The sequence below is a fragment of the Corapipo altera genome, unplaced genomic scaffold (genome assembly GCF_003945725.1).
Source record: "Corapipo altera isolate COAL_440 unplaced genomic scaffold, ASM394572v1 22b, whole genome shotgun sequence".
Taxonomy (NCBI): domain Eukaryota; kingdom Metazoa; phylum Chordata; class Aves; order Passeriformes; family Pipridae; genus Corapipo; species Corapipo altera.
This window is the reverse complement of record NW_020884876.1, coordinates 19,858,830-19,885,711: the sequence shown is the minus strand read 5'-3', so window position 1 is coordinate 19,885,711 and position 26,882 is coordinate 19,858,830. Positions and strand designations below refer to the sequence as shown.

Here is a 26,882-nt window from a genome sequence, read left to right as displayed (position 1 = left end):
CTATGTGGGGCAGAGTGCAGTGCAATCCAGATACTGCACTGTCATAAAGTGCCCAGTGTCGGCTTGAGCAGCTGTTTTTAAATTAGTTCATTCTGAAAAAAGTTACTCTCAAAATGCATTGAAACAGTAGTGTGGTTATGGATCTGCGGCTCCTGCACTTCCCAGTTGGTTCTAACATCCCTTCTGTCCATGCCTGTGCTTTCCTACCAGCCTGAAAATACAGCAGCACTTTTATCAGGCTCTGCAAATGAGTCAGTCTGATGGAGGTCATGCCGACCTACTGCAAGCTCATTTTCTTTATCAAAACCTCTTGCAGAGCTGTTAGCATCCCCCAATGAGATCTGGAGTGGGTGGTATTGTTCTCAAAAGATGTTAATGTTTTTTTCCAAATGGCAAATGTAGCTAGACATTGTTTATATTAGAAGTAAGCTATTCACTTCTGCTTTTACATTTTTGCTCCAGAGAACATATAAGCACTTGTTTTCATTTTGTTTTTTATAAAGCAGATTATATAGACTCTGTCAAGATCCGTTCCAACTCCTCCCCTTCATGAGCAACAAGGGCTTTTTTCCCTTTTTTCCAGCTCAGACCTTGTTAGACCTATGAGCCACACTGCCTGCTGTGTCTTTCCAAGGAGATGGGGAAGAGCCAACCTCCCCCTCCCCCCATCTTTCCTACTGCAGCATTTACGTTGCTTCCATAGCCCAGCAGAACAGCAGAGTGGGCAGCAGCTCTGGAGCCACCACTGCTGCTGCCATGGGGTTTGGCTCCTCCCCACCCCACAGCCACTGTCAGGCAGGACAGCGAGCTAGACTTGTCTTTTTGGCAGTGCATGGGGACAGGGACATGGCAAAGAGTCAGATACAAGTAAAATTTTTGCATTGCCAGTTTCTGATGCATTCTCTAATTCGGTAACTAATATATGCCTTGCTGGCAGGTAACTTCAGTCTCCAGCTTCAGAACAGTTTAGCAGTGTTGCCCCAATATCACAACAGATGACACAAAAATCAGAGTTTTTTGTCAGGTGGCAGGGTCAGGTTAATGGCAGTACAGCCAGAGAGGGACAGGGCCCTGTAGTTTTGCTTTCCTACATTAAACTTTTAAGGTCTTTCAGAATGACTTAGCACATTAGCCAGACTGATAATTTCTTCTGCTGATCATTTTGTGCAAGCTTCAATTTCAAAAAATCCACTTAGTAAAATAAGAAAGGAGAAGAAAAGCCTGATAATATCTTGGCAGCAGCTTTACTGCTCTGGCTCTAGAGCTCAAATGCCATCAAAAGGGAAAAAAGAGAGAGGTCATTTTAACGCCCTTTCAGTGCCACAGACTGCCACAGTGCAGAAGGTTCCTAGCACCATCATAATCACCTCATTTTCTTGTCTATCAATCACTGCCTGGCAGATCTGTTCGAGCTCTTTTTGATCCTGTAACAGTTGAAGTTTCTGTTCTTTAACAATTTCAAGAGGAGTCTTCCCTTCTCCCTTCCACAATTCCACAAGCACCTGAAAATCACAATAAAGCAGCAAAGGTCAGTGCCTTGACTTACCAACGTTGTTTACATGCAGTATTTCAGTTACTGATCCAAGAAGCTAGATTTTAGTTAAAGCAAGAGCAGATTGTCTAAACGAGAACAAACCCAAGATTTAATCCTGTGCCTCTCTGAAAGAGCCCTTGTACTCTCCCCCTCCTTTTCTGCATCCTGTAATAAGACAAAGAATCATCACTTACTGCATTAGTACAGGTTAATGGTTCACCCCTGGTGCTCTGCAGCCTCCCACAGTCCTGGGACCTGCCTGCTGCTGCCAGTGCCGGTACATCTCCAAAGATGTTTGCTGAGCACAGCCCCATGTGCCTTGCTGCACGGAGAGGGGCCACCCCAGCAGAGACTGGCACAGACTGCAAGGCTGCTCCTCCAGCAGCACTCGTGCTCATCTCACATTATTCACATGAACTGCCTGAGAGTAGTCAGGAAATGCACCTCCATGAGCAATGGCTCTGCCCGAGAATGACGATTAGCTGACTATTGTACCAAGTCCAATCGCAGGTAACTCATCCCATTACCAGTCCTCACCAGCAAGCTGTAATGAGGATACATATGACAAAGCAGAAGAAAAATGGTGCCAAGCAGAATGAATGCAGCAGCTCCAGCCCACCTATGCATCATCTCCAAGTACCGGACTGCTGGGCAAACCCAGGCCTGTGGAATAATCACTTGTTAATGCTAGTGTGTTTTCCTACACTGCGGCAGGGCTATTGCCCTGGAATACACTTGAGAGGAGAGAACATTTATAAAAAAACAATTTCCTTGGGTAGTCATTTTCTGTATTCCCTTTGCTCTTATTTCAGGGCTGTGGGAGGAGAGTAAGAAAACCTTTATTAAAACAGCTCCTTGAGCTCCATCCTGAGCTGAAGTGCCATTGCTGTGTCCCAATATGGAAATGGATGCCATGTCAAAATTTCAGCATTAAATATTCACTGTAGGGTGAAGAAGAAGCTGGGAGGAGCATTCAAACTGAATGTTAAATAATTCGCAGGGTAGCAAGAGAACTTGGGAAAAAAGAAGCATGTGGGTTGGTATCTTAACTGCCCCAGCAATTTTCTTCAGCTTGACAGATTTTCTGGTACAAAAGACTTTCAGTTAAAGAATTCTGTAGCCACAACATGTATTTAAGAACCACGCATTGATACAATTCCTGCAAGAGGTGATTTGTTTGCCAGCAGTACCCCAAAGCTTTTTATGGGATCTTATCACTCTTCTGGAGACCTTGTGAGAGGGTAATGATATGCTGCTGCATTGTGGAAGCTCCATCTTAATTTTTCCCTGTTAAGAGGGTTAAAGGCAGATCACGATACTGAAGTTACTGATAAGCAGCCAGAGTTACAACTGCTGTAAGTAAAGCTTTCAGATGTTTATACTGAATAAATCAGTGCTGTATATGATGTCTTCTACAAGATCTTCTTTGTAGTGCAGTACTTGGAAGTCATCATGCCAGTGCTACCTGCAATACTCCTAGAAAGAAATACACTACATCCAACAGAGATTCAGCCTGTCTGAGCCTCTTGCTTTTTTTTTTTTTTTTGTGGCTCTCCATTGCTACCCCAGGCAGCCCTTCTGCTTCTTCCTTGAGGGACTAGGCAGGAAGCTTTCTGTCCTCTAGGCCTCCCAATGCACCCATACTGTACATTATCCTCAGAGTGAGCCCTGTCCTCATTACACAGCACAGCCCATAGCAAACACCCTGGAGAGCCTAAGTGCTGCACAAATCAGGAGTGGACAATGAATAAGCCCTTTCAGTCTCCTGGAAAAAGGCAGATGGGATTTTTAGGATGCCATGGGCTGCAGGAGGGGGAAATCTGCAACAAACAAAATCTACACAGCCGACCATGGCAGAGTTATTCAGGAGCAACTCATACATCAGGCTGACTTAAGAGCAGGGGCAGGACAGCTCGACAGTCAGAGATCCAGCTCTGATTCCCTGTTACGCCTATGCCAATATTTGCTGGCACTGAGAAAAGCTTCGCCATTAAAGACCTTGAAGGCACTAGATTTTCCCTGTGTGACAGCTGCATCATGTGTACTACTCCATTTGGTAAAAAGCATCTCCACTTAGCTAGTAGAGCAACAATGTTATCAAGGCCCTTGCTTGTTTACAGGTACGTAGAAAAGCAGAAAGATATGTGGCCAAGACCTGTCAAAGATGCACTTTTTAAAAATGTGTCTCTCCACTTGGCAAGGAGCATGAAGCTAAAGAAAGCAGTTTAAAAAAATTATTTCAACTCATTTACACAAACTGCCTGCACCAGCACAGGAGGATCAAATTATGAAGTCTCCAGAGCCAAAATGAGAATTTCAGGTCTCATTTCCATTACTGAAATCTCAACAGTTTCTACTATTGATTCTTACCTAAGCATGATTAGATTTTAATAATGTTCTGCAGTTTCTACCCATGCAGGCACAGCAGCATTGGTCAAGATGAATTAATCAGGACTCACATGTCTGGCTGCCATGGGCATCATATCAAACATTTTGCAACTGGTGAACGTGCCAGCTGACTGCTGTGCCTAGGAACGCTCCAACTGGAAACCCTATCTGCAGTGATTTGCTGCCAAGGGTGGGAGGAAGCAGCAGGCAGCACCACTCGAGTCAGTCCTGTGGGCATCTCTCATTTCCAGTGACGGAAGCCTTGATGTCTGGCAGTTGTCCCTCAGCCTCTCACAGAAGCGAGGGGCAGGCTGGGTCCAGTCCTCCAGATGGTACAGCCATAATTGTCAAAGCAGATGGTTCAGTTTAGGTTTGTGTACTGTACTCATTTCCTTGCCATCTACTTTAAAGCAGGAGTGCCCAGTGGGTCTTTTGAAGTTATTCCTATGTGGGTGACCTATGCAACTGCAGAAGCCAGCAAAACCCGGGCTCTGCTCTGTTCCATGGCCTACTGGGCATTGATCCCCAGTGAACTCATGACAAGGGTGTCCACACGGAGTTGCTCCAGCATGGCTCTCGGCAGCAGAGGAAAGTTTCTGCTTCCCTGGCCCAGGAACCAGCCTCTTCCCACAATGCCATAACTCAAAGGCAGGTCTGTCATGCCAGAGATGCACTTGCTGCCATCCAGGCAAATAAGGAGTGAGGCCGCATCTCAGAGACACTCCCCACTGGACTGGTTTCAGCCCTGGGTGAGCAGTACTAACACCTCCCACTGTGGGCTTCAAAATGGTGCCTCTGTGGTGGGCCACAGCTGCCCCAATCCAGGACATGCTCCCCCCACATACCTGCACACCCGCAGACCTGGAAGCTGCTCCTGCCTTTGCACAGGCACACTAGCCTGGAACTGCTTCAGAGACCTCTGGAGTAGGACACTGTATTTGATGGCAAGTTGGGCGTGAGCTGTGTAATTACCAACATGGTAATTATGTGAGCACACAGTGCCCTTTGCTTGGCACATGCATCCCACCACACAGTGCTCTGTGTCTACAGTCAGTGCTCACAGCTTTTATCTGCCTGTGTTTAACTGCCTTACACAGCAGAGACTGAACACAAAACTAAAAAATTTAAGCCTTTAACAGCTTCCCGCAGCGAGCACGTATGTGTACACGTCTGTGCACTCACCCCATCCAACCCTTCCATCCTCTCCTGTTGGATCTGTGTCTGCCACTGCACATCGTGCTCCCCCTCCCCAAGTACTGCAATTCATCTGCTGGTGTGTATATATAGCCTTTTCTGCCCTCAGGCCAACCAGCATCTCTGCCTACTGCTGAGAATTGTTACAAACATTTGTTACTCTTCTGACATCCAGGCAACCAAAATACTTTTCTAAATGTGGCAAGGTTTCTGCAGTCTGATAGCATCATCACTGGGTGATGGCAAACAGTGCTGTGATTTCTCTGTGTCCAATTTCAGAGCACCGAGGACAACACACACATTACAAGGAGTTGGTAATTAAACAAGAAATGCATCTCTGAAATTCTTGACATTTCATAACCTGTCAGAAGTGCTGGCACACAAATATATCACCAGGCAGAAAACTTCCACAGAAGAGCATTAGTACCCTATCCCTACCTCCACAAGGACTGGAGTTCTGAAGCTTCCCTTTCAAATGCAGACACCAAACTGATGGGCGTGCCACAACCCCTCAGGCACAGAACTGCTCTGCATTCCAATGCTTTTCCTATTAATACTTTATCTCCTTTTTCAAGCTTTTACTTTTCCAATACAAAATTTCTAAACACACATGCCTGAAGCCAGGCACTTATATCCCTATTTATGATGCCTATTTTATGCAGCTGGCTATCCACAGAAACAGACCAACAAGGAGACCAACTTAATTAAGAACTACAAGCATCTCCAAAAAAAGAAAACAAACCAGAAATTTTAAAAGTCTCCAAGTAGGGTAAAGAGCCATGTTTGCAACAGTTACACTTGGTTTATAACAATGCAAAAAACCCTGAACTGACTTCAATACTATTCCAAAGTTGTACTTGGATTTAATGGATATGTGTTAGATAGATGGAAACCTGCTCCATATATTTCAGGGCGTTAAAAGTTTGAAAGCAGTTAAGGCAAGTTAAATGTCTTAATTAATAGTTTCACTGATAAACACACAAACAGGTCCCTATTGCACTTATCTAGAATATAATAATTAGTCTGAAAAGACAATGTATTCCACATAAATGAGCTGGCAATAATTTAAGTTGAATGATTAATTATTCCTCATCATAAAAACCGCCAAAGTTTTACTATAGACACATCAGTCACTGTATCCATCAAAACCAGTTCACAATTTTAGACATAAATCATCAAGAACTGATTTTTCAGACTGTCCTAAGCAACATGATATTTTAAAAAAAACGAGCTGTACCATCTTTACTTGTGTGAGAGGTTCATAACAGCACTTGCTCAAAGAGGCAAGGATAAAAGAAAGGCCAGACCTCTCCCACTTCTGACTCAGGGGTACACCAAAGAAGAACTCTTTTTGTGACTACACTCAGGTGAATTATATCCTTTTCCACCTGCTAATGCTTGGGAACCTTCCTGTCCCTTAGTACGTAGTAAGTGGTACTCTCAGCTTAGCTGCAAGCCATGGATTAGCTCCCACTGACCTTTCACTCAGGTCTGACTCAACTGTGAAATTGAGATCTAGTGTATGCTCTGTTCAGAAGGAGGATTTGTTTAATTGACTTCAGTTCACACTGTTTAAGTCTACTATTTGGCTTCTATCTTCTTCTAACACTGAATATGCAACGTATCTGTAAGATTATAAACACACACAAGGCATTTGCATCTATTATATTATAGATACAAAATTTATCCTTCATCATCACTAAACAATTTCCTTCTGAAACAACCACTTAACTGGTACACTATTAATTATAAAATTGCTATACTACTGGAGTAAGCAGCCACAGATTCAGAGTACAGTAAAATCAAAAAGGTACTTACTTGCTTTGCTGCTGTAGAAGAAATTTCTTTTTTTTCTAGAAGGTTCAAAAGGTCGGCCAGGAGAAAAGAACTGACTGGACTAGGGAGAAAGGGAGAAGTTACCTCAGAGAATACGGTGACATAATATATCTATGTTACTGTTACTTGCCTAAAAATCATACAAGCTGGTATTTTTCCTCATGTTACTCTATGTTCAAGTTTGGTATTTGAGATAGCCTACTATGCCTTACCATCATCGTATTCTAAAGACAGAAGACTGATTACAACTCTTAACTACATGGTCCTCTTCTCTGCAACATACTTGTTTGAGTCCATTCAGGATGACAGTGCCAAGGCCTGCGCAGCATTGCGTGCTGTAACAAACTTCACAGGTAACAACTAAAGCAGCAGTGGGCAAAGGAGTGACATGGTATTATTCATGGCACTTGAGAAAAGGATCACTTTTGTTTCACCAGTGTATGAATCACAAAGACTGACCTTTCCTTTACTGTAAGGGAATGTTGTTTCAAGTAACTGAGAAGGTTATTGAGAACCCAGCCGATCACTCTCTTTGGCTTCATTCGGGTCTGTTTCACCACATTTTCATAGAATTCTGCTAATCCATCTTCATTCTGTTTAAGAAAAGTTAAATGCATCAGAGATACCAGAGTGCAAACATGATTACAGAATCAGAGAATCACAGAATCATTAGGGTTGGAAGGGACCTCTGGAGATCATCCAGTCCAAGCCCTCTGCCAGGGCAAGGTCACCTAGAGCAGGTGACACAGGTTACAGGTTACAACTAATTATACAATTACACTCGGTGTATAAATGTTCAATCCTAAAGTAAACTTCAGTTGTGAATTCACTGCAAAGGCACAAAACTTTGCAGTAATTTTATTAACATAACAGCAAATGAACTATCTTATGCCTAGAACAGATACATAGAGCTTATCTGTCAGCCTGTCTGCTTCAGTGGAACTTCCAACAAATGAGTGATCACTTTTCTCTTAACACCTCCCTAAAATCAGCATTTGGGGAGAACCTTTCTCATCTCCTCCTGTGTTTTAAGTATGTATAATAGAAAGTACAATGTACTAGAAAATACAATGCTGCCATCTCACATGCTGTCATGCTACTTTTTACCACAAACAGATTTTTCCTGAAACTGTCTACAGATACTTCACTCTTGATGTTACAATCACTTCTATTTGTTTTGGATGGAAGGAGTAAGTGTAGCTTGCATTTCCCCTTCAATGATATGGAAAGGTCATACTGTAAGAAGCAGAGTTTTATTCTACCATTTTTTTTTCAGAGAAGGTATGTAAGCTTTTCCACAGCACCCTTAAATGCTCAGAAGATATGACAGTAGGGGATTCAATTTATAGCCTAAGTGAAATCCGAGATTGTTTTTAGAAGAGCAGATACTGCACAGTCTGTTGAATGCTGTGGTGTTTGTCATCAAGCTATTGATGGATCTTTAACTGCAGCACAGAACTCATTAGGTTTACTGAAGGCTGAAGAAGTATGAAGTGGCAGCTCCTACCTTTTCAAGGAGAAATCCAAATCCAGCATGCCACTGGCCTTCTGCAGTGTGTGGCATAAACACACAGGAGGACAAGCCAGCTCTCAGAAGTTGAGAGGTAACAGTTTAGAGACAGCCAAGGAGCTATTCTAAGTATAGTCATCACAGCAAAAACATTTCCCAAGCACATACTGACTGCAGCCAGATCTTGGAACAGTTATGAGCAAAAAGAGTGCAGGGTACACACTAAACCAAAGCCTGAGTTCTCCATCCACACACATCCCATCAGTCTCATATGCCCTTGTTTTTAAAGGCCATTTATTGCCATAGCAATACAAAATTTTAGACTTTCCCTCTCAAACAACACAAACTTCCAACAGCTCTGGATACCACATTTTTCATTGGTAATGATGTATGGCTTTTGAGAAGACTGCAAACTACTGCTCTCTGTTCTCTGAAACAGAACAAAATGTACTTAGATTAATGTCTGATATGCTGTAAAACTGGTGTGACAAAAATCAGACCCACCTCCTTTACCTTGAGACCACGAGGAAAGAAACTAAGTTCTCAGCTTAGGAAACCACTGAGGTCTTTTGTGAACCAAGGTAAACCTATATCTATATAAGACATACAGATGTAATTCTCTTCTCCAGTGCTCTAACTAATTTAACTAGCAATTACTTTGTAATCAAATTATGCAAAACTAAGGCTAAACAGACTAGAGGAACAAATTTGGCTTTAAAAAAAAAAAGTAAAGGAATTACCAAAGTACAGTAAACTTGATTAAAAACTGTGAGTGTGTTAAGTGGAATTACTAGAATGATGCATTGCCAAGTACTGTACTCTTTCTAATTCACCTCAGGGTTCAATAGCACAAACAAACACTGATTATTTAAACAGTGGGTTCCCTTACACAGAAACACCTGTCCAACTTAGACAGGAAAAAGTTAGCTAGTATAAATGCTGGTTTCTTTACACATGCTGCAGAAGGCTTTACAAACACTCCATGCAGAGCAACTCTAGCTACAACATTATGCACAGGCAAACAATGTCTGCGGCTGCCACATGTTTGAATGCAGCTACAGAGCTCAGATGCAGCATGTCCAACACTTCCATCATGTACAGGCTAGAGAGCAGATCCCTACAAGTGGGCACATTCAGATTTCTGGATACCTACAGCCTGGTTGGAGTTACAGCTCTGACCCTGCTGCCAGACCTTTGAAAATTGAGGACAAACATATCCAGCCTTCGCATTTTAATCAGATGTTTTCCAGGCAGCAAGCACAGAAAAGCCCAGAAAAACTCAAGAGAGGCAGACTTACATATGCTACCAGGTCTAGGAACCCCATACTCACTACTTGCACACACAAAACCAGACACATTTCCCAAAATTCGCTTGCATTTTGTTTTAGGCTTTTTAAAGTGACTTGTCATTTTCTATAGCCAAGGAGTAGGAAAACCTAGCAGTGTTAGACTGAAATGAATAAGGCAGAATGTCAAAACATCAGAATGACTGACAGAAATGAAACATTTTCCTTATTTTCTTGTCATATTAGAAAAAATGTAGGCATAACTTGATTAGCTTCCATTTCTAGATACTGTACTATGTGAACTTAACTTTAATTTTATATTTTGGTCAACTTTCTTCATGCCAAATTCACTCCAACTACCAACACATACACACACCTGTCCCTTGCAGTAGATCTGATCTGGAAACCACTGCAGCACACTCTAACATGCTGTATTACAGGAGCACCAACTGCCTGATCTCTCTTAATTCTGAATACTCTATTTTAATCTTCACAGAAAGAAAACCAGAAATCTGGAAAAGCAGCACCATGTATGCGATCCAGGCCCCCTCAGTGCTCCCATTACACACCAAATATGCTGTAACTTATTCATTACAGTCTCACTGGCATGAAATCTGACATACCAGTATTTCAACCAGATGCAAATTTCTTTTTAAACATGGTTTAAAATGATCATTTCATAGCACTGAGATGTCAAAAACCCTAGTGGGTGGAGTGATTTCAGACACCTTTTAAACAGCCTGAAATAATACTTTATTTTACCAAATACCATGGGTACAATTTTTGGGGACACTAGGACTGTAATGCACACTTATGCTTTAAAAGATCAGTAGTGTTTACCAAAGAACTGAAAAAGAAAACTACCTCAATGTTCATAAATAAAATGTAATTTGTTGCTTTGTTATTCCCATTTTCACCATCACAGTTTCAACAATAAACAACTGTGAGGTAATAACTGCTGCAAAAATGTGCAAGATTGTCAGGGGAAAAAAAAACCAAACTGGAACATGTAGCAGATAAGCAGAGCAGTTAAAGAAAGTTCAAACTTTTTCCTAAAGCTTCTTATAAAATGATTTAAATTCTAAAAATAAGCATAAGTTCACCTGCATGCCAACATGTATGAGAATGGCATGTCATAAAACAAAATGGTCAAACCCAACTGCTACAGCAGCCCACTTCTGACTGTTTGAAGGAGTCCCAATGTAATTGTTCCACCAAAGCAACTCACCCAAGCAGAACAGTCAATTCTATCTGAGTGAGCAGAGGAGTGGTAAATGCACAGGAAGACTTGGAATTCACATGAGAAAGAAAGTGATCATACTGGTTTTTTCTCATGCTGTACTGTGACAACTGATCTATTTTCTGTTTGGACCTCAGCATGCATTTAGAAAACAAAATGTCACAGTAATACAGTAGTGTCTATGCAAATATATCTTATTTTTTACTCAATAAGAAGCAAGACAAAAATGTTATAATACCATAACTGGCAAAGCTGTCAAAGATCCTTCTTGACTGATGTATTTGCCAGCTTACCAGTTTACACAGCAAAGCAGAACTTGCATGCAGAAATTGAGTACCCACATACTATGGAGTGTACATGGCTCAAAGAATTGTATCCTTATGAATAAGAATAGCTCTGCATGAAGAAAAATCAGAAACATCATTTATTTTTGCAATTTATACAAAACTGTCAAAAATTTAGCAGTTTACACTTAAGACATTTCAGATATAAAGATATTAATAGGCTACTCTTTCCATCGTGTAATTAGGCAAAGGAGGAGTCTCAGTTTCTCAACACCACAGTATGTACAGGCAGCTACTGTGTCCGAGAAGAAAGCTCAGGAAGCGAGCTCGGAAGCAAACCTGCACGCTGGAGTTTGTTGGAGGGTGTTGTTTTACTGTAACTTTGGAGCATAACGCTTTCTCTAACAAGCTGGTGCAGAACAGACTTTGCATTTTAGAGCCATCCCTCCACAACAGCCATTTATTTAATGAGCACTCCTGGGCGCTCTAACCTGAACGGATGGTCATTAGATTTGCGCATCTGGCCCTATCAGCAATCTCCTGCAACTTCTGATGCAAGCTGAACGCAGCAACGCACACACCGCTTTCCGATGAATAAGGTTAACTAGTCTCCCAGTGAACAGGCAAGCAACTTTTATGGAGAGGATACGTGCTGACACTCTAATGCACAATAAAAGGAGACCCGCAATGAAGAACGCGTTCACTTCATGCATTCAAATGGATGCATTATCTTATTACAAGCTGAATCCCAAATTTCAGCTTGGAGCTCATTAATTGTCTTACACATTGCAGAAAGGAAAAAAAGATAAAAGGGAAAAAGCAAAGGCAATAATGGATTTCAGAGAACAGCTGAAAGAAAGGGCAGGATGAGGCAAATATATAGGGCTAGTTGAGAGAGATGACAGAAGCTACACAGCAGAAGCCATCCATACTAGCAAACTGAAACCCACAAAAAGTGGGTTGATGCCAAGTGAAAGCAGTGGGTGTACTGGGCCCATTTGGGATGGAGTTTATTTTCTACAGAGAGTGTTGTGTTTTGGATTTGTGACTAATGCAGTGCTGACAACACACTGGTGTTTTGGCTACTGCTGAGCAGTACTTTCTTTTTCCACTCTGTTCCCCACAGTGAGTAGACCAAGGATGGGCACAAAGTTAGGCAGGGACACAGTCTAGCCTGCTGGACACAGTCTAGCCTGCTAACCCAAAATGACCAAGGTTATATTCCATGCCATGTAATGCCCTGTTCAACAAGGAAAACTGAGGGAAGGGGATACTGGGGGAGGTAATCAGTGTTATTGGCTGCAGACTGGCTGTGCATCAGTCCATTTGTGGGATGTGGTAAGTGATTGCATTTGCATCACTTTTGGGTTTTTCCCTTACCTGTTCCCTCACTTAAGTGTCTTTATCTCAAATAATGAGTCTTCTCACTTTTGCTTTTCCTACTCTCTTCCCTGTCCAACTGGCAGGGAAAATGAGCAAGCAGTTGTGGTGCTTAGCAGCTGGCACAGGTCAACTCACCACAGAGAGGAAGAAGAAGAAATCAGAAAAAAAAAGGTGCAGGACCTATCTATCCTGTCTACCCCTATTTCTATTTTAATGTGTGAGAAATATGTTGACATGAAAAAATGCATACATGAACAGGAATACTGGTTGCAAAATCACATTTTACAGCTTATACAATGAAATAGAAAGGTAAGAATTACTAACACCTCTCGATACTTTCACTGCAGTCTCATGACTTTGATAAGACTTATGACTCACCTGCCCACTAAACAGTGAAACATCTGCAACTCACTAAAATGGCACAGCACCACAAAGGCAGTTTTCTTAACAGCTTCCTTCAGAATAAAGAACCATTTTCTTTCTGTAGAATCAGCTTCCGTACAAGTGTGTTAAATTACAGACACACAAAGAAGGGATATGAGGAAGTTATGTGCACTGCTCTCCCTCCATTTACAGTCAAAGGAAAGGAACTCCTCCAGAGGACAATTTAAAGTACTTACAGTTCTGCTCTGAATCTCACTCTGAAAAAGTCCTTTTCCTTCTGTCTCCACTAATCATAGAGGTAACCAAAGCAGGACACTCTCCTAGTTTAGCTGGCTATGTGAAGTGTCTAATCTTTGGTGAGTATAGCCCCCTCCCCAGAGTTATCACTGGCAAAGAGAGATGTCATAGTTTGTATTTAAGAACCTCAAAGTCCTTTAGAATAATTTTGGAGGTTATGAGATTTTGCTGTCACTTCTGTCTTTATAACTGTATTTGCCACATCCTTTTCCTCCTCATCCCCTCTTCTGAACCCACCCTTGGTAAACTGCGCTGTGAGGTCAAAGTTGATGCTGTGCAACCATCTGGTGTATTTCCCAAAGAATAACGAAAGAATAAATAAAGCTGAACGATAGATCAATGGGCCTGTGAAGCCGAAAGATTTAGATTTTGGATTTTGGTTCGTATTCGTTACATATGGTCAATGTGCCCAGCCTTTTATCAGGCCCAAAGATGAGGAGAAGGCACTTGCAGAAGTTGTACATTTGTTGCAGTCAGTCACGGCTGCGTCAACGTGTAGACAGTCAAGATCAATATTAAATAACAGTTATTTGACTGCACTTCGCGTGAGAAACACTTCTAGGCTCGTGGTGTCTGCTTTAATTTCTCCACCATTCTATGTATATGGCTCCTTGGTACAAAATATGCATCAGACATACTTCCAAATAAAAACATCCACGAGGACTGACAGCTGGTTAATACGACATTTGTAAATCTTTTCAAGAACTATGCAACTTTGAAGTTTCTAAGCTTCTTTCAGCACTTGATCAATAGACCTACCAATAAGGCAAAGCTGTGTTCAGGAAGAATCCCATACTGTTCAACGAGCTTTTCCCTCTTCACACTGGGAAGGTCAGGAAGTCTCTCATGAATCCAATCAATATTTATCACTTGCTGGTGGTTCATATTAGCTGGCAAAGATTTTGCATCGTACAGAATCAATGGAGGAAGGTTTGGCTCTGGCATGAACCTAGTAAAAATGAAGAAAAACTCCCTTATAATTATTTTCACTCAGAAGCCAAACAACAAGGAATAAAATTTATATCACAAGTTTATACTTTCCTGAAAGTTGTATCACTCTTTCAAATAAACAAAATATTAAAGATTCATGACTTGGTATATCACTGGTAAGTAGAAAGGGACTAGGCCCTGAACTGCTGCAAAGAGTCTGTTTTCTTTCTTTGAGTATTTGCCATCAATTGCCAAAGAGTTTATAATAGAAAAGGGGTAACTAAAACTCTTCCGCACCCAAAATAATAAAAAATGCCAATAACACCACTAATAATAGATATAGAAATAAGACACTCCTTTTGGCATCCAGTATTAATTGTGGACCTGGACAAAAATGGGAGTGGACTGGCAGGGAAGAACTCAGATTGACAGCCAACTGCAGGGAGTGATCTGGGCAGGTTGTAACCTTTTCCAGACAAACTTCAGAACTCTTGATGAAACCTCATGCTGTGCTAAAAGCAAAGTCACTGTGCTCAGCAGAGTGCCATCACAGAACAAAAGGCTCCCTTAAAGAGAAGGCCAATTCAAACTACTCAGATAACTGCGATTGAAGCAGAAACTTCACACTTACATGATCAAATGAGAGGTTCAAAACCATCGGAATAAAGGGTATTGGGCACCCTCTACATTTACTATAATATTTTCTATTTTAATGTATAATGTGCAGATTTTAAGTTTAATGTATAATGTGCAGCAGTAGCTTAACATAAAAAACCCTGAAAAACATAGTTTACAGTTTAATACTGATCGTAACATTAGCACTAATAAGTTTTATGGTCTTTATTTGAAATATCTTAGGCTCATCAGTTTTGCCTAGGTTTTAATGAATTTTCTTTTGCATTTATTCAAATTAGTCTTTTTAAATAAGCCTCATGCCAGCCCCTACCATAACAAGGAATTCACAAAATCATCACTACTGCATTTCTACAAAAATACCATTTAAAAAGTAGATTTAAAATCAAAGTCATTGCTCTGCTGTAGCAAGACCAGTGGTAGAATATACGCAGATCTAACAGGAACACAGAGATGCCAAAGCTAAGAGGCTCTGAAAGTTCTCCTGCAGAACTACAATTCCCCATGTGGGAAGTGAACTCTGGGAGTAACAGGAAGACCATCTCTGTGATGCAAAGCTAAGGAACTACTAGGAGGATGAACACCAAGATGACCCTAAGCAGGTGTGCTGCTGCCTTGCAGTGTTGCCTCAGCACTTGTTCCCAGCAGCACTGCTTTCCAACAGGACTCATGCCTTGCCCTACAGCTAAATCCTTCTTAGGTGACTGTTTATGTCTTGATGGCTGCCGTCTCACACTGGTGGAGGCAAAGTACTTAGCAAGGTAACATCGTCATTATATCTACAAAGATCTTCAAGGTAGAAACCTGCTTATGAATGCTGACACCTTTCAATAGCAGTTAGGACGTTTCAAGCAGCGACTGTGATCTATGATCACAGAATGTAAGTATGGAGAGACAGGGCCTGCCATCTGAAAACCATTTCCCTCAGTATTTACTTAAAGCGGGAGCAATGCTGAACTCAGAATATTCTTATGTTTTATGTCAGGCATTCTTAAGAATACTTGTACTGTCCACAAAGTAAACCTTCAATTTACCTACTTTGAGCTCAAGTACTCCAACTTAGTCTTTGGGAAAGGTCTAGGGGTTTTAGCAGAGATGAGACAGTTCTAGATCTGGACTGCTCAGTCTAGTACTTACTTTGATAGGTCTCTGCCCCTTCCAGTGGAATGTAAACTTCCAATACATGCTTACTATACTAACTTTACATATCGTTATTACAATGACTACACTTAAGAAATTTAATGAATTCTCAGTTCATGAAATGTTAACTTTATTTAAAAAAAATACCGATAATCCTGTTTTCCTTCTTTGTCTCTCATTGGTACCGTGCACCTAAAACAAAAAGAAAACAAGCGTGGTAAGAGAGGTACCACAGAATTAGTTTTATGGCAAAAACACAAAACAAAAACTCTGCCTCATGAAGATCAGGAGAGCCTCTTAAAACCACTTCAAAGAATGTGTGCAAGTCATTGAAGAGGGCAGTCACTGTCACACAGACACTGCTTTAATGCAGCACACAATCTGCTGTGAAAAAGCCTCAGCTTTAAATTACTACCTGTGAGGAGACTATGCTTGTGACATTACCTTTAGAAAACAAAAGCTGAGCAATACTGTATTATGTCTCCTGATCACGTCACTAAGTATCTGGGGCACTCTAAAGTGACTATTCCCATGTTCCTCCAAAATAAAAACTCACCCAAGCTTGGAATCAAAGGCTCTTGTTTCATTCAGAATTGTTCCCCCATTTTCAAGTTCTTCAATTTGCCTCTGTATTTCATAGTCTGACAGTAAAAAAAGAAAAAAGAGTAAGCTTGTTAGACTACACTAATAGCTTTCATGCACTCCACTAATTCATTTTTCACTGCTACACAATAATGAAATAGTTTGTTGTTTTAACCTCAATGAAATCAACAGCAGTAGTTATAGGCAGAATTATCAGTCACTGTCTCTCTCCAGCACTGTTTCTTTCTTTGTGTGTTTTCCCCATCTTCTTTCATTTCCTTTAAATGGAAACCGTTTTCTCCCAGGCTTTGCAGCCAAGCCATACGTTCCTAGTGACCTTGCAGCCACTGAGTTCAGTTTTCTTTTGGAGATGTAACAATCATCTTTTCTTGCTCATACCCAAGCTGCATCTGAACTTCACACACATCATGTACCATCCTCAGTGGAAAGCAATTCTCTCCATTGGAGGACACGAAACCACTGTTACCATATATCGGTACTAAACATGCTAGGAAGAGAGTCTACCTCTGCAAAACCTGCACACTAACATGGTTGCTTTTTCCAGAGTACCCTATACTAAGATCTGTTCTATCAGGGAGCAGCAAGAGTGGGGCTGCTCCATAAAGAGGGATAAACCAGGAGTCAAGAGTGACCAGAGCCCAGGCAGTGCCCTCACGGTCTGATACAGTCCCAGTCCCAGTCTGAACAGTGTGGGCAGGGGTGTGTGCTACTAACACAGGCCCACTGACAGTCTCAGTCAAGGTGAGGGGGTGAGCCGAGTCCAGGGTCCATTCAGGGAGTTCAGTCAAAAGCAGCAGGAGTTAAGTCCTGATACAGGACTGGGAACAGGACTACAAAAGGTCCAAGGTCCTTTAGAAGACAGAACTGAAAACTATGATGTGGCAGCTGATGTGGCAGCTCAGGCACAGCCTAAGCTTAAATGGGACTCCTGTACCCACGGGCAAGGTGCATGGAACAGACTCACAGGTGAAGCCAGTCATGGTATTTAAAGCAAATTCCTGCATTCAGGAGCTGACATATTTCATCTCAGACCACATAAAATATCTACAATGCTCTTGTAATGAAGCAACCACCATTTACCTACTGCTTTTGCCAGAAATCGTATGCTATTGATATTCTTCACTTCAGTCCTCACTCCATAAGGCTCTCCAGGGTGATGCACAGAAACATTGGCATCCACTCTCAGCTGACCCTCTGTAAAAGGAAATTTTATCAACAGAACCGTCTGCCCGGTACACTGGCATTAAAAACTGCATGTTATGTGCGAAGTATTAATAGCAGACTTCTCTATGTTCAGAAAGGAGCAACAACCATTTCATCATAGCTTTCTGCTTCTGATTGTACTTCAAGGCAATGCCTTGAATAATTCAAAATATTTCTGAGAATAATGCTTGTGCTTTTTTTAAATTTTTTTAAAAATCATGGTTCATAAATCCTCTCAGAAAACTGCATGGTGCAGTGCAGCACAGATCCTCTAAGCTATACAGTGAAAAGAGCTTCTGAATCACAGCTCTTAAATAAAGGGCAGAATTAGACAAGCAAAGTGGTGGATTGTGAGCTTCCATTCCTCTCAAAGCAGCACAAAAATACCTTTTAGAATTACAATTTGATGGATATATACTATCCTGGTATGGAACACAAGAACTTAAGGTTATGTTGAACAGATTTACTAAGGTGTTCTTGGAAATTTACAGCTCAAGGACAAAATGTGAGAAGCAGTGGATTTTTTTGTAATTTTCTCCTTCAAGAAAGTGCAATCTTACCCCCCAGAATGCACCTGGCTGCCAAAAGCTGAAACTGAATAAAAAGTTTTATATAAAAGCATCCTGCAGTTTTAGTCCAAAATGGACTAATGTCCTTAGAGATCTTTAGTGACTCAGCCACAAGTAACTTGTAATTTTATCTTTCTAAGTATTGCCCCTCTAACAACATCCCTTCTGAGAAGAAAAGACTTGCCACAGTTATCAACTGCTGTGAATAAACAAACAGCAGAGGTTGCATTACATTCTGGAATGTTAAGAAACATTATTTTTCCCACATTACACACCTGTAGCCTTTCTCTGTGTTTTTTTAAATATATTTTTTTATTTCAAATACAGATAAAAAGAAACAAACACCTACTGTGTAGATACAGTAGCATTATTAATGAGAGTGCAAAATAGCTCAGTTAAAGCTGTGAAGACAGCTACAGCTTCAGAGTCCATTCCAGTCAATAGATTTAAATTGACTAGAGAGGTCTGGGTACAATTTGTAAGAGCAGGCTGGAGGACGGCACACTAATTTCCTCTGTCTTCATAGAGTCTTGCCAGACATGCAAATGAAGAACAAAGGTGTTGGAATGACCCAACATCTCTCTCAAGAGAAGTGTTGTGCATGTGCTCCCTTTTTGGGGTGAAACAAGTACTTGTTCCAAAAGAGGAACAGTCTTGTCCTGCCCTTGTTTTATTTTGAGACACAACCTGTTTCTACTTGGATGTATGCAGACAATATATTTGATTGTATATTGGATGTATTGTAGACAATAAAGTTAATCAGGCATAAGCAAAAGGAGAGCCAGGCTGCAAATGTTTTTTAAAAAAATATCTTTTTTTTCCTTTAAGCCCAGCTTATTTTCCTTTCACTTTGCAATGAAATAACCTTTTCATCTGTTTGTTTTTAATGAAATAAAAACTGATAAAACTGGGCACTTGTCTTCCCTGTACATGCAAGCAGAATGAAGGTAAATTACGAGGATGTAAAGCCTTTATTTGAAAAAAAAGTAATTACAATGAGGGAAAACCACAGCAGAAAGACCCTAAAACCTTCACCTTGAAAAAAAATCCAAATACTTTTAAAGCCATCTATTCTGGAAGAAAAATATTTCCAATACTCCTATAAAGTCAGAAATCTCTCTGTGATGAAAGGTATCATCGTGCAATTTCCAATGGCAATCTGAGGGCCAAATTCAATAGTTATAAATCATGGTATATATTTATGCCCACAAAGGCCCTTGAAGAAGCATGCAAACTGTCTGCTTAATATTGACAACTGTGCCTCATTTGATATTAGAGACACTACTGTGAGAAAAGATTCAGAGAAAAGATAATGTCTAGCAATTATTATTTCTGCCTACATTAAATTAAATTTGCATCACTAGCCAACATTTACTGGATCCCATTTATTGGGTGATACATGGGCCACTCTGACTCAGTTCTCTAGGAGACATCCACTTGTATAATGGACTGAATTTGTTGCCGGACAGTGAGGCCAACTGTCACAGACAAAAATATAGCTTACACTGTGAACACTAATAAGCAGCTGATAATTATGTGTATGTGTGGAGGGGATGAATGCCTAAAACCATACTTTTGGACTCTCGAGCAGAAGCCTGCTGTATGCCAGCTGTAACCGTGGGCTGGTTGTAAATTTTGGTAACATTAGGACTGAGGAAAAATGGCATGACCTGAATTTTCCAATTAATAGAAACACATGAGACAGAATCACCAGTTAGGAGGCTGAACACAGGCTATGCTTCTGCAAAAGCAGAACTGGGGCCTTAAAGTTTCAGAAAGAGCTGGTGCCAGAAACAGGGGTTCCTACAAGAGGAAGCAGGTCTCAGAAAGATAGGTAACCTTGTCTAAAATTAACCCCAGCACCATGTCTGCGTCATGCTGTCATTTACTCCATCTCATCCACAACAGCAGCCCAAGTTTACTTTCTACACTGATTTTATGACTAGCTGAGACCTAGAACACAACTTAGAAGATGATCCATGGTCCCACTACTTTGTCCCTTAACTTCCATACTCTACAATTAATCCCTACTACGGATCTTCTGTGCTGCAGTGCTGTGGCAATCAAGATGGAGACAGACAGGGAGAAGCACCACAAGAACCCTGGGGACATTTCTTCCTGCCTAGGTTCATTCTGTAAATTACTGTGTGAGGAAATATAACATCTAGCACGGCAAAGCTCTGCAGACAAAGACAGGCCTATAAGGAGACCTGAAGCATGGCAGACACTAGGACAGACTCTGAGGACTGTAAAAACAACAGCTACAAAAGGCTATGCACTATAAACAACCACAGAGCAAAATAACCAGAACCTGCAAAACTCTTGCAAATGCAGAGAATTACTGGTGACAAAGAAACATGCCCTTCCCCCTTCAGTACCTGCCATGACTGCCTGGCTGCTCCCAAGTGTTTGAAGAATGAGCTGAAGCTCTCTGACTGCTGCAGCTGCTTCCTCCCCACAGCACATATCAGGCTCCATGACAACTTCCATGAGACCAACTCCTATCGGGGAAAGAGACAGGAGATTTTCAACAACAGCTTTTGATCTTGGCAACTGGCTAAACACATGAGAGAACTTGGGTTTTTTTCAAAACAACCAAACAACCATATACCCCCATATATTATTTAGTAACTGTCACTATGGGCCTGCCTAGCTGCAGACTACTACAGAAACTTTTCCTCCTTTTTTTTTAAAGTAACAAACCATAGACAATCCTCCATCCTTTGATCACATGCAGATCAGAAGGACCCATTCCTCTTCTTTCTCTAGAAGAACATTTAAAGCCAATCGAATTCCAGATTCAAATTTATTTATCTTAAACTAATTTTGGAAATGACAGAACTGTAAACAGATGTAGTCTAAATTTTAGCTTCAGAACCTAGCTTTCAAAGAATAAGAGCAGCCACAGCCCTTAACTTCAGTGGACACCCAAGTACTGTCTCAGTTAGCTAGGCCAGTAAGGTTGCTGCCCATGTTGTGTGCTAATTTGGATCTCTTCATTTACAATTTCCGAGTTAAAAGAGAAAATTTACATTTTTTTCAAAGCTAATAATTAAAAGAAATCTCTGACTCATTCAATGTCAAATTCCCACAGCTGCTCCTTCTATATACAAACTTGATTCCCTGGGTGTGTGATATTTTACTCTTTTTTTTAAACAAGACATACAGTGCAAGAGCTTAAATAGCTGAGTGGCTCTATGTGAGCGACACATACAGTTTTGAGCAAACTGGAGCCAAGAGATTTCCAACTTGCTATTGCCAGTTGCCATCAACCAACAGCAATGGGAAAGGTCCACTGGTCATTAAAAAAAATCAAGTATTCATCTGCTTCTAATGTAACAGTCATTTTGGTGAATGTTTACTCGAAAAGAGAGAGACATAAGGCTGTTTTTATTTTTTGCCTGTTTCCTGTCACACATTTACCTTTAAAGACTCATCTTACACCAAAAGGAGGAAAAAATAGGAAAATAACCCAAGCCTACCAGCCCTGTTCAAGTCCACGAGAGTCTGGCTCCTTGTGTCATCATGGAGACTTTTTCCACTGTCTTGCTCCAACTGAATTTGTTTAATCCTCACAGTTTTTGTCACCATCTGGCTCATCTTGCTGTCTATGCAGAGACTGTACGACAGGCTTCCGTTCACCGCAATAGGAACTCTTTGCTGAGTGATTTGATAGCCAGCCTGTCAACAATATTAGCTTTCTATTCAAATGAAACATTCAGTTTTCACAAAGCAGTGTCATGGCCAAGTGCAAATATTATTGACTAAGAACAAAGCTGAAAATGCAACATCTTCCATAGGACAGAATACATGCACATGTAAATTCAGAAGTTATTTTCCTTAGATGGAAAGGAAGCAAGCTAGAAGATGGGTCTAGAATTCAACATAACTGTAAAAAGCTGTAAGTCTGAAAAAATAAGAGCACTCCTCAATTCAGGTAAGTATACACACCATATTAACACTGAAATAATAAATAATCAACTGCACAATCTCTTGTCAAGGATGACAAACTTCTCAGATACTGCCCCGGGGCAGGAAATGGACTGGAAGAGGTTCTTCCATGCCTGTGGTTCCATGACCATGTTAAATCTTGTTTGAAGCCAGTTACTGTACTTCCATCCCCAAGCTGGGACTATCACTCATCCTCCCAAAAGGCTGAATATTCCTCTCTGAACTGCATTTGTTCTGAACTGCATCATTAGAGGGAAGGGGTGGGGCCATGGCAATCAAGAAGATGAGAAAACTCAATGTCATTAATGTAGCGATTTAAAAGACAGATACTGCGACCCCACACAGGGCACACAGCTGACAAATGCCCGCTCATGCCTGGGACTCCACTCAAAGGGGAAGCTCCTGGCCAGAAAAGGGGCTGCCAGTGACAAGGTATTGGTATAACTGCAACAATGTAAAAATACAGGAGTGAATCACTGACAGCTGAGGTGGGGTCCCCATCACTTCTCCTCACCTGCTCATGGCACTAGTGGTGAGAATTAAAAAAAGGTCTGCCAGACGCAAATGAACTGGGAGGAGCATCTGCATATTTTGCAGGGATGACAAACTTACTCTGAAATGCAGAGATGGTGACAGGGCACTGGAATGGAGAACAATTGTCTGGCCCTGTGAACAGCTGAATTTATATATGCAACAAAGTGCATGACCTTCTGGTCATGATGACTATAAGAAAGATAAAATAACTGACTCTGTGCAGCCTGTGATAATCACACAGCTCTTCTCATTAAAATGATTTTTTAAAGCTTGAAATAGTGAGTGACAACAAATAACACGAATCCCATTTCCCATCAAAAGCCCCATTTTCAGGAGTAACAATAATCCCATTGTCAAATGACCCTAAGAGCTGGATTTATTTATTCTATACAGCTTGTTAGCCTAAACTCTGCATCTTATTAAAAGGTTCCTGACTAGACTGTTCACTATGAAACGCAGGTCTGGCAGTTTATTCTCAGTGCTTAAACTACAGAAGTCAGCCAGTAGAAAGCCAGAATTATATGTTTCAAGACAATAAAATGTGTCAGCATCTCCCTGACCAAATTTCCATGCTTATCTGACCAGAGGATCCTGTAACTCATGTCTGCAGACAACAGCAGCCCACTTGGTGCTCACACCTTCTTCCACCTCACTGTTCTCCTCTTAAGCACATGGATGCGGATTCTTTCCTGTGAGAGCATTCATCCCTTATAGTTTCTAGCAGCAGACTGATAAGAGACATCACAAGAATAAAAGAGATTGTTTTCAGTTTAACAGCACAGGCACTAAAGGTAGCCTGCAAACAATTCTCTGATGGTTTTGGTGTTTCCTTATGATGTGTAGAGGAATTTTGGAAGTCATGTTTATTTCCTGCTATTCACTTTTTTCTCCTTCAGGTCTTGAAATGGGCTTTAAGATAGTTCTACAAGTTAAAAAAAAAAGTACTGGCAATTCAAACTGCTAAGTTTGCATTTCACAGTCCGAGGAGATGACTACAGAGCCCCCAACAAAGAGCTCACAAATATTAGCAAACTTATCTCAAGAAACCAAATCAGAACTACAAGCCGCAAGTTTCCAACGTAGAAGAGAACAGAACAGAAATCTCATCTTAGATCCAGGTCTCCACTGGACAACTATAATATAATTCTCCTTCAAAGGTGGGGAGAAACTGTATTTGGAAACGTTTTATGTAACTTCAAAATATTTCAAATGTCTGAACAAGAGTGGGAAAGAACGTAATTTCGTTAATAATACAGCATCCCTATACATTAATTTGGGACCTGAGAAATCTCCCACTCTGCTTCTCTGGATGTCTAAGAGACCTCAGCTAAAGAGAGAATCAGCTAACATGCCTGATTTTTCTCAGATAAAATAAAACCAGGTGGTTTTTTTATTGCAATCATCAGATCTTCACCCCAGAAACAGAGAAAGCAAAACTAGTGTCCTCCCTTTGGCAGAGTGATAAACTGAACATTCAGTACAAATAAGTTGACAGATAAATAAAGTTTAAAATTAGAAAGGTTTAATTTCATTAAATAGAAAGAAAGGCTCAAACACTGCTGGATCCTGTTGCAATGACCGAAGTCAGGTTCTTAAATGATATCAATATTTCAATACATCCATGTAAATGCAGTAAAACACATTTGACTTCCAGTGACATCTTCTACCCAATACGAAAGCTACCAATGAAACATATTGCAAAGACTTAATTTCTCAGTTGTTTTTGTTTTGGTTTGTTTTTTTTCATTTATTGGAACCATGGCTAAGGAAGTTTTGAAGGGAAATTAAATATTTTTAGGTCCCTAAGCATGGGCAAAAAAGGGACTACTATGTTTATCCCACTGAACCTGTGTTTGTTATACATTCACTTTAAATGAAGGACTATTATCAGTGTGCTTTTACCCTAACAGACAATTAGTACTAACCACCAGGAATGGACAACTTAAGGGACAAAGCAGCTTCAGCTCCCAATTCAATTACATTAAGCTACTGGAATTGTGCAGCTAAGCAAGGAGTCAGCAATCAGAGCAATCATATTCAATCAGTAAGCAGCAGGGTACAGCTGCCTATTTCATCAGGGCACAGCATCTGGGGTGAGCAGAGCACTGACTGAAAACAGAAAAAGCATCTCTTCAGTCATGCCCCACTGCCATCCATGCTCCAGACTTGTCCTTTCCTACAGCTGCAGAGGGACCAGTTATACTGCATACTTACAGGCAGATCTGCATAGAAGTAGTGTTTTCTGTCAAACAAGGATTTCTTGTTTATGCTGCACTTGAGTGCCAGGCCTGTCATCACTGCTGCTTCTACACATCTCCTGTTGAGAACCTAAGGAAACATGACACATGGCTTTGCTCAGATATTCAGCATGTAACAAATGTGTCTCCCACACACTGCCTTATAAGGAGCACATATTCAATTTTGCTTGCCTTCAGTCACCATTAGATCTCTTTCCTTGTGTGGGTAGCTCTTACTCATCATTAAAGTTGTGGTAGCTATAAATCTGCAAAGCTTTAAGATGAAAAAACAAGCTGTTCAGTCATTTTGTCATACTACATAAGGAGATGTGCACTGTTCTGGCTTGCTACTTTTGCAAATGTTCCAGTGCTTTTGAATCTTTGAGGGTACAAGAGACAAATCATAGTCAATGATAACTGACTTGTAACTAGCTGTCAGCTCATACTGGGAATCGGAAACGCAGGGGATTTGCACTAGGGACTGCAGTGCCATTTCAGTAAAACACTTCAGAAAAACTGTAACCACAGAACTACAGTGAATTCATGAGTATCTACATGTACCATAGATTTTAATACTTTGCTTGACTAGGATGAAAGGAAGCACACTTACATGCTTCGCTAAAACAGAATCCAAAAGACATCAATTGATTCCATGGCAAGTATACGTTTCCAGTACCCAGGTAATCCATGGCATTAAGGTTCTTGCAGAATGCCATGTGATCTGAAGACCCACAAAGGCCTTCACGAAGAAACAAAGGAGTTAAATGTGGTTTCTCACCAGGGACCCATCGCTATCAGCACTACATCCTTGCACCTCCTCAGCAGGGTCAGGATCCAGATGAGAAAGAAAATTTCACTCCAAAAAGTACTGACAAGTTACGTTGTTTTCAGATGTGCTCTCATTAATTTAACAGCTTGTTTAACTAACATCAAATAGATGAAACTGAAAAGGAAAAAAAGACTGAATTTGTTTTAGTACAACTTTGACATGCTCACACTTCCAGCATTTTGAAACAGGAACAGAACTTTATCCATCCTGTTCTGCATTGTACAGCTGCCAAGAAGTCTACTTCCAGCAGGACCATTAAAGGGGCACATTATGCAAAAGAATGTACATGACTTCATCTGCATTGACCAGAACATAAAATAAATAATGTTTTATTCCACGTTTCTGACAGTATTTACTTTTTTAAATTCTCCAGCCTGAATTCTGAAAACATATTAAGCAGTTGTACATTTCCAATGATCCCACATCTTCAGCTGGAAAATTACTCTCTTTGCTTTATTAATTTAGTATTTAAAAAATCAAAATAATAAGAGAGATTATGGGAAACTGTTACTGTAACAGAAACTTAAAAATTGCTTATACAGAAAAGAAATTAAATATTTAAGACATTTAACAAGGGAACTTTCAGATCTTTAGTGTAGCTATATACGGCCAACCAGAATACATCATCTGTTCAGGTATATTTTATTTATGAAAAAATTTAAAAGATACATAAAGCAAATTCTAAACAAGAAAAAAAGAACAATCTCCCTTTGAAATACTGATCCATGACAAAATGAACACAATTAGTCCTGACTTGTAATCTAAAGCAAAATTGGTGACTACGAAACATTAATTTATTTTAGTAGCATAGCTGCAGCTCATTATATAGTAAGCACTCCTCTTGTCAACAATTAAATGCTTCCAGATAGTAAAGACACTTTTCTTTTTTTTTTTATTGTTTAAGGAATTCTGTAATC

At 40.6% G+C, this 26,882-nt stretch overlaps 1 protein-coding gene across 2 annotated transcripts in view; it reads right to left on the bottom strand.

Annotated features, from left to right (window-relative positions):
- The window catches only part of GATB (glutamyl-tRNA amidotransferase subunit B), a 43,225-nt gene that overhangs the window by 1,389 nt on the left and 14,954 nt on the right, over positions 1-26,882 (bottom strand). The window contains exons 3-12 of one of the 2 annotated variants that reach the window (XM_027635833.1): positions 25,114-25,227; positions 21,897-22,095; positions 20,793-20,915; positions 17,723-17,836; positions 16,596-16,680; positions 16,187-16,231; positions 14,096-14,285; positions 7,412-7,545; positions 6,935-7,013; positions 1,368-1,502 (exon numbers count right to left, since the gene is read on the bottom strand). In XM_027635833.1, coding sequence (XP_027491634.1) covers positions 1,368-1,502; positions 6,935-7,013; positions 7,412-7,545; positions 14,096-14,285; positions 16,187-16,231; positions 16,596-16,680; positions 17,723-17,836; positions 20,793-20,915; positions 21,897-22,095; positions 25,114-25,227 — 1,218 coding nt within the window. The remainder of the gene's footprint in view (positions 1-1,367; positions 1,503-6,934; positions 7,014-7,411; positions 7,546-14,095; positions 14,286-16,186; positions 16,232-16,595; positions 16,681-17,722; positions 17,837-20,792; positions 20,916-21,896; positions 22,096-25,113; positions 25,228-26,882) is intronic. The other variant, XM_027635834.1, reaches the window with a different exon arrangement.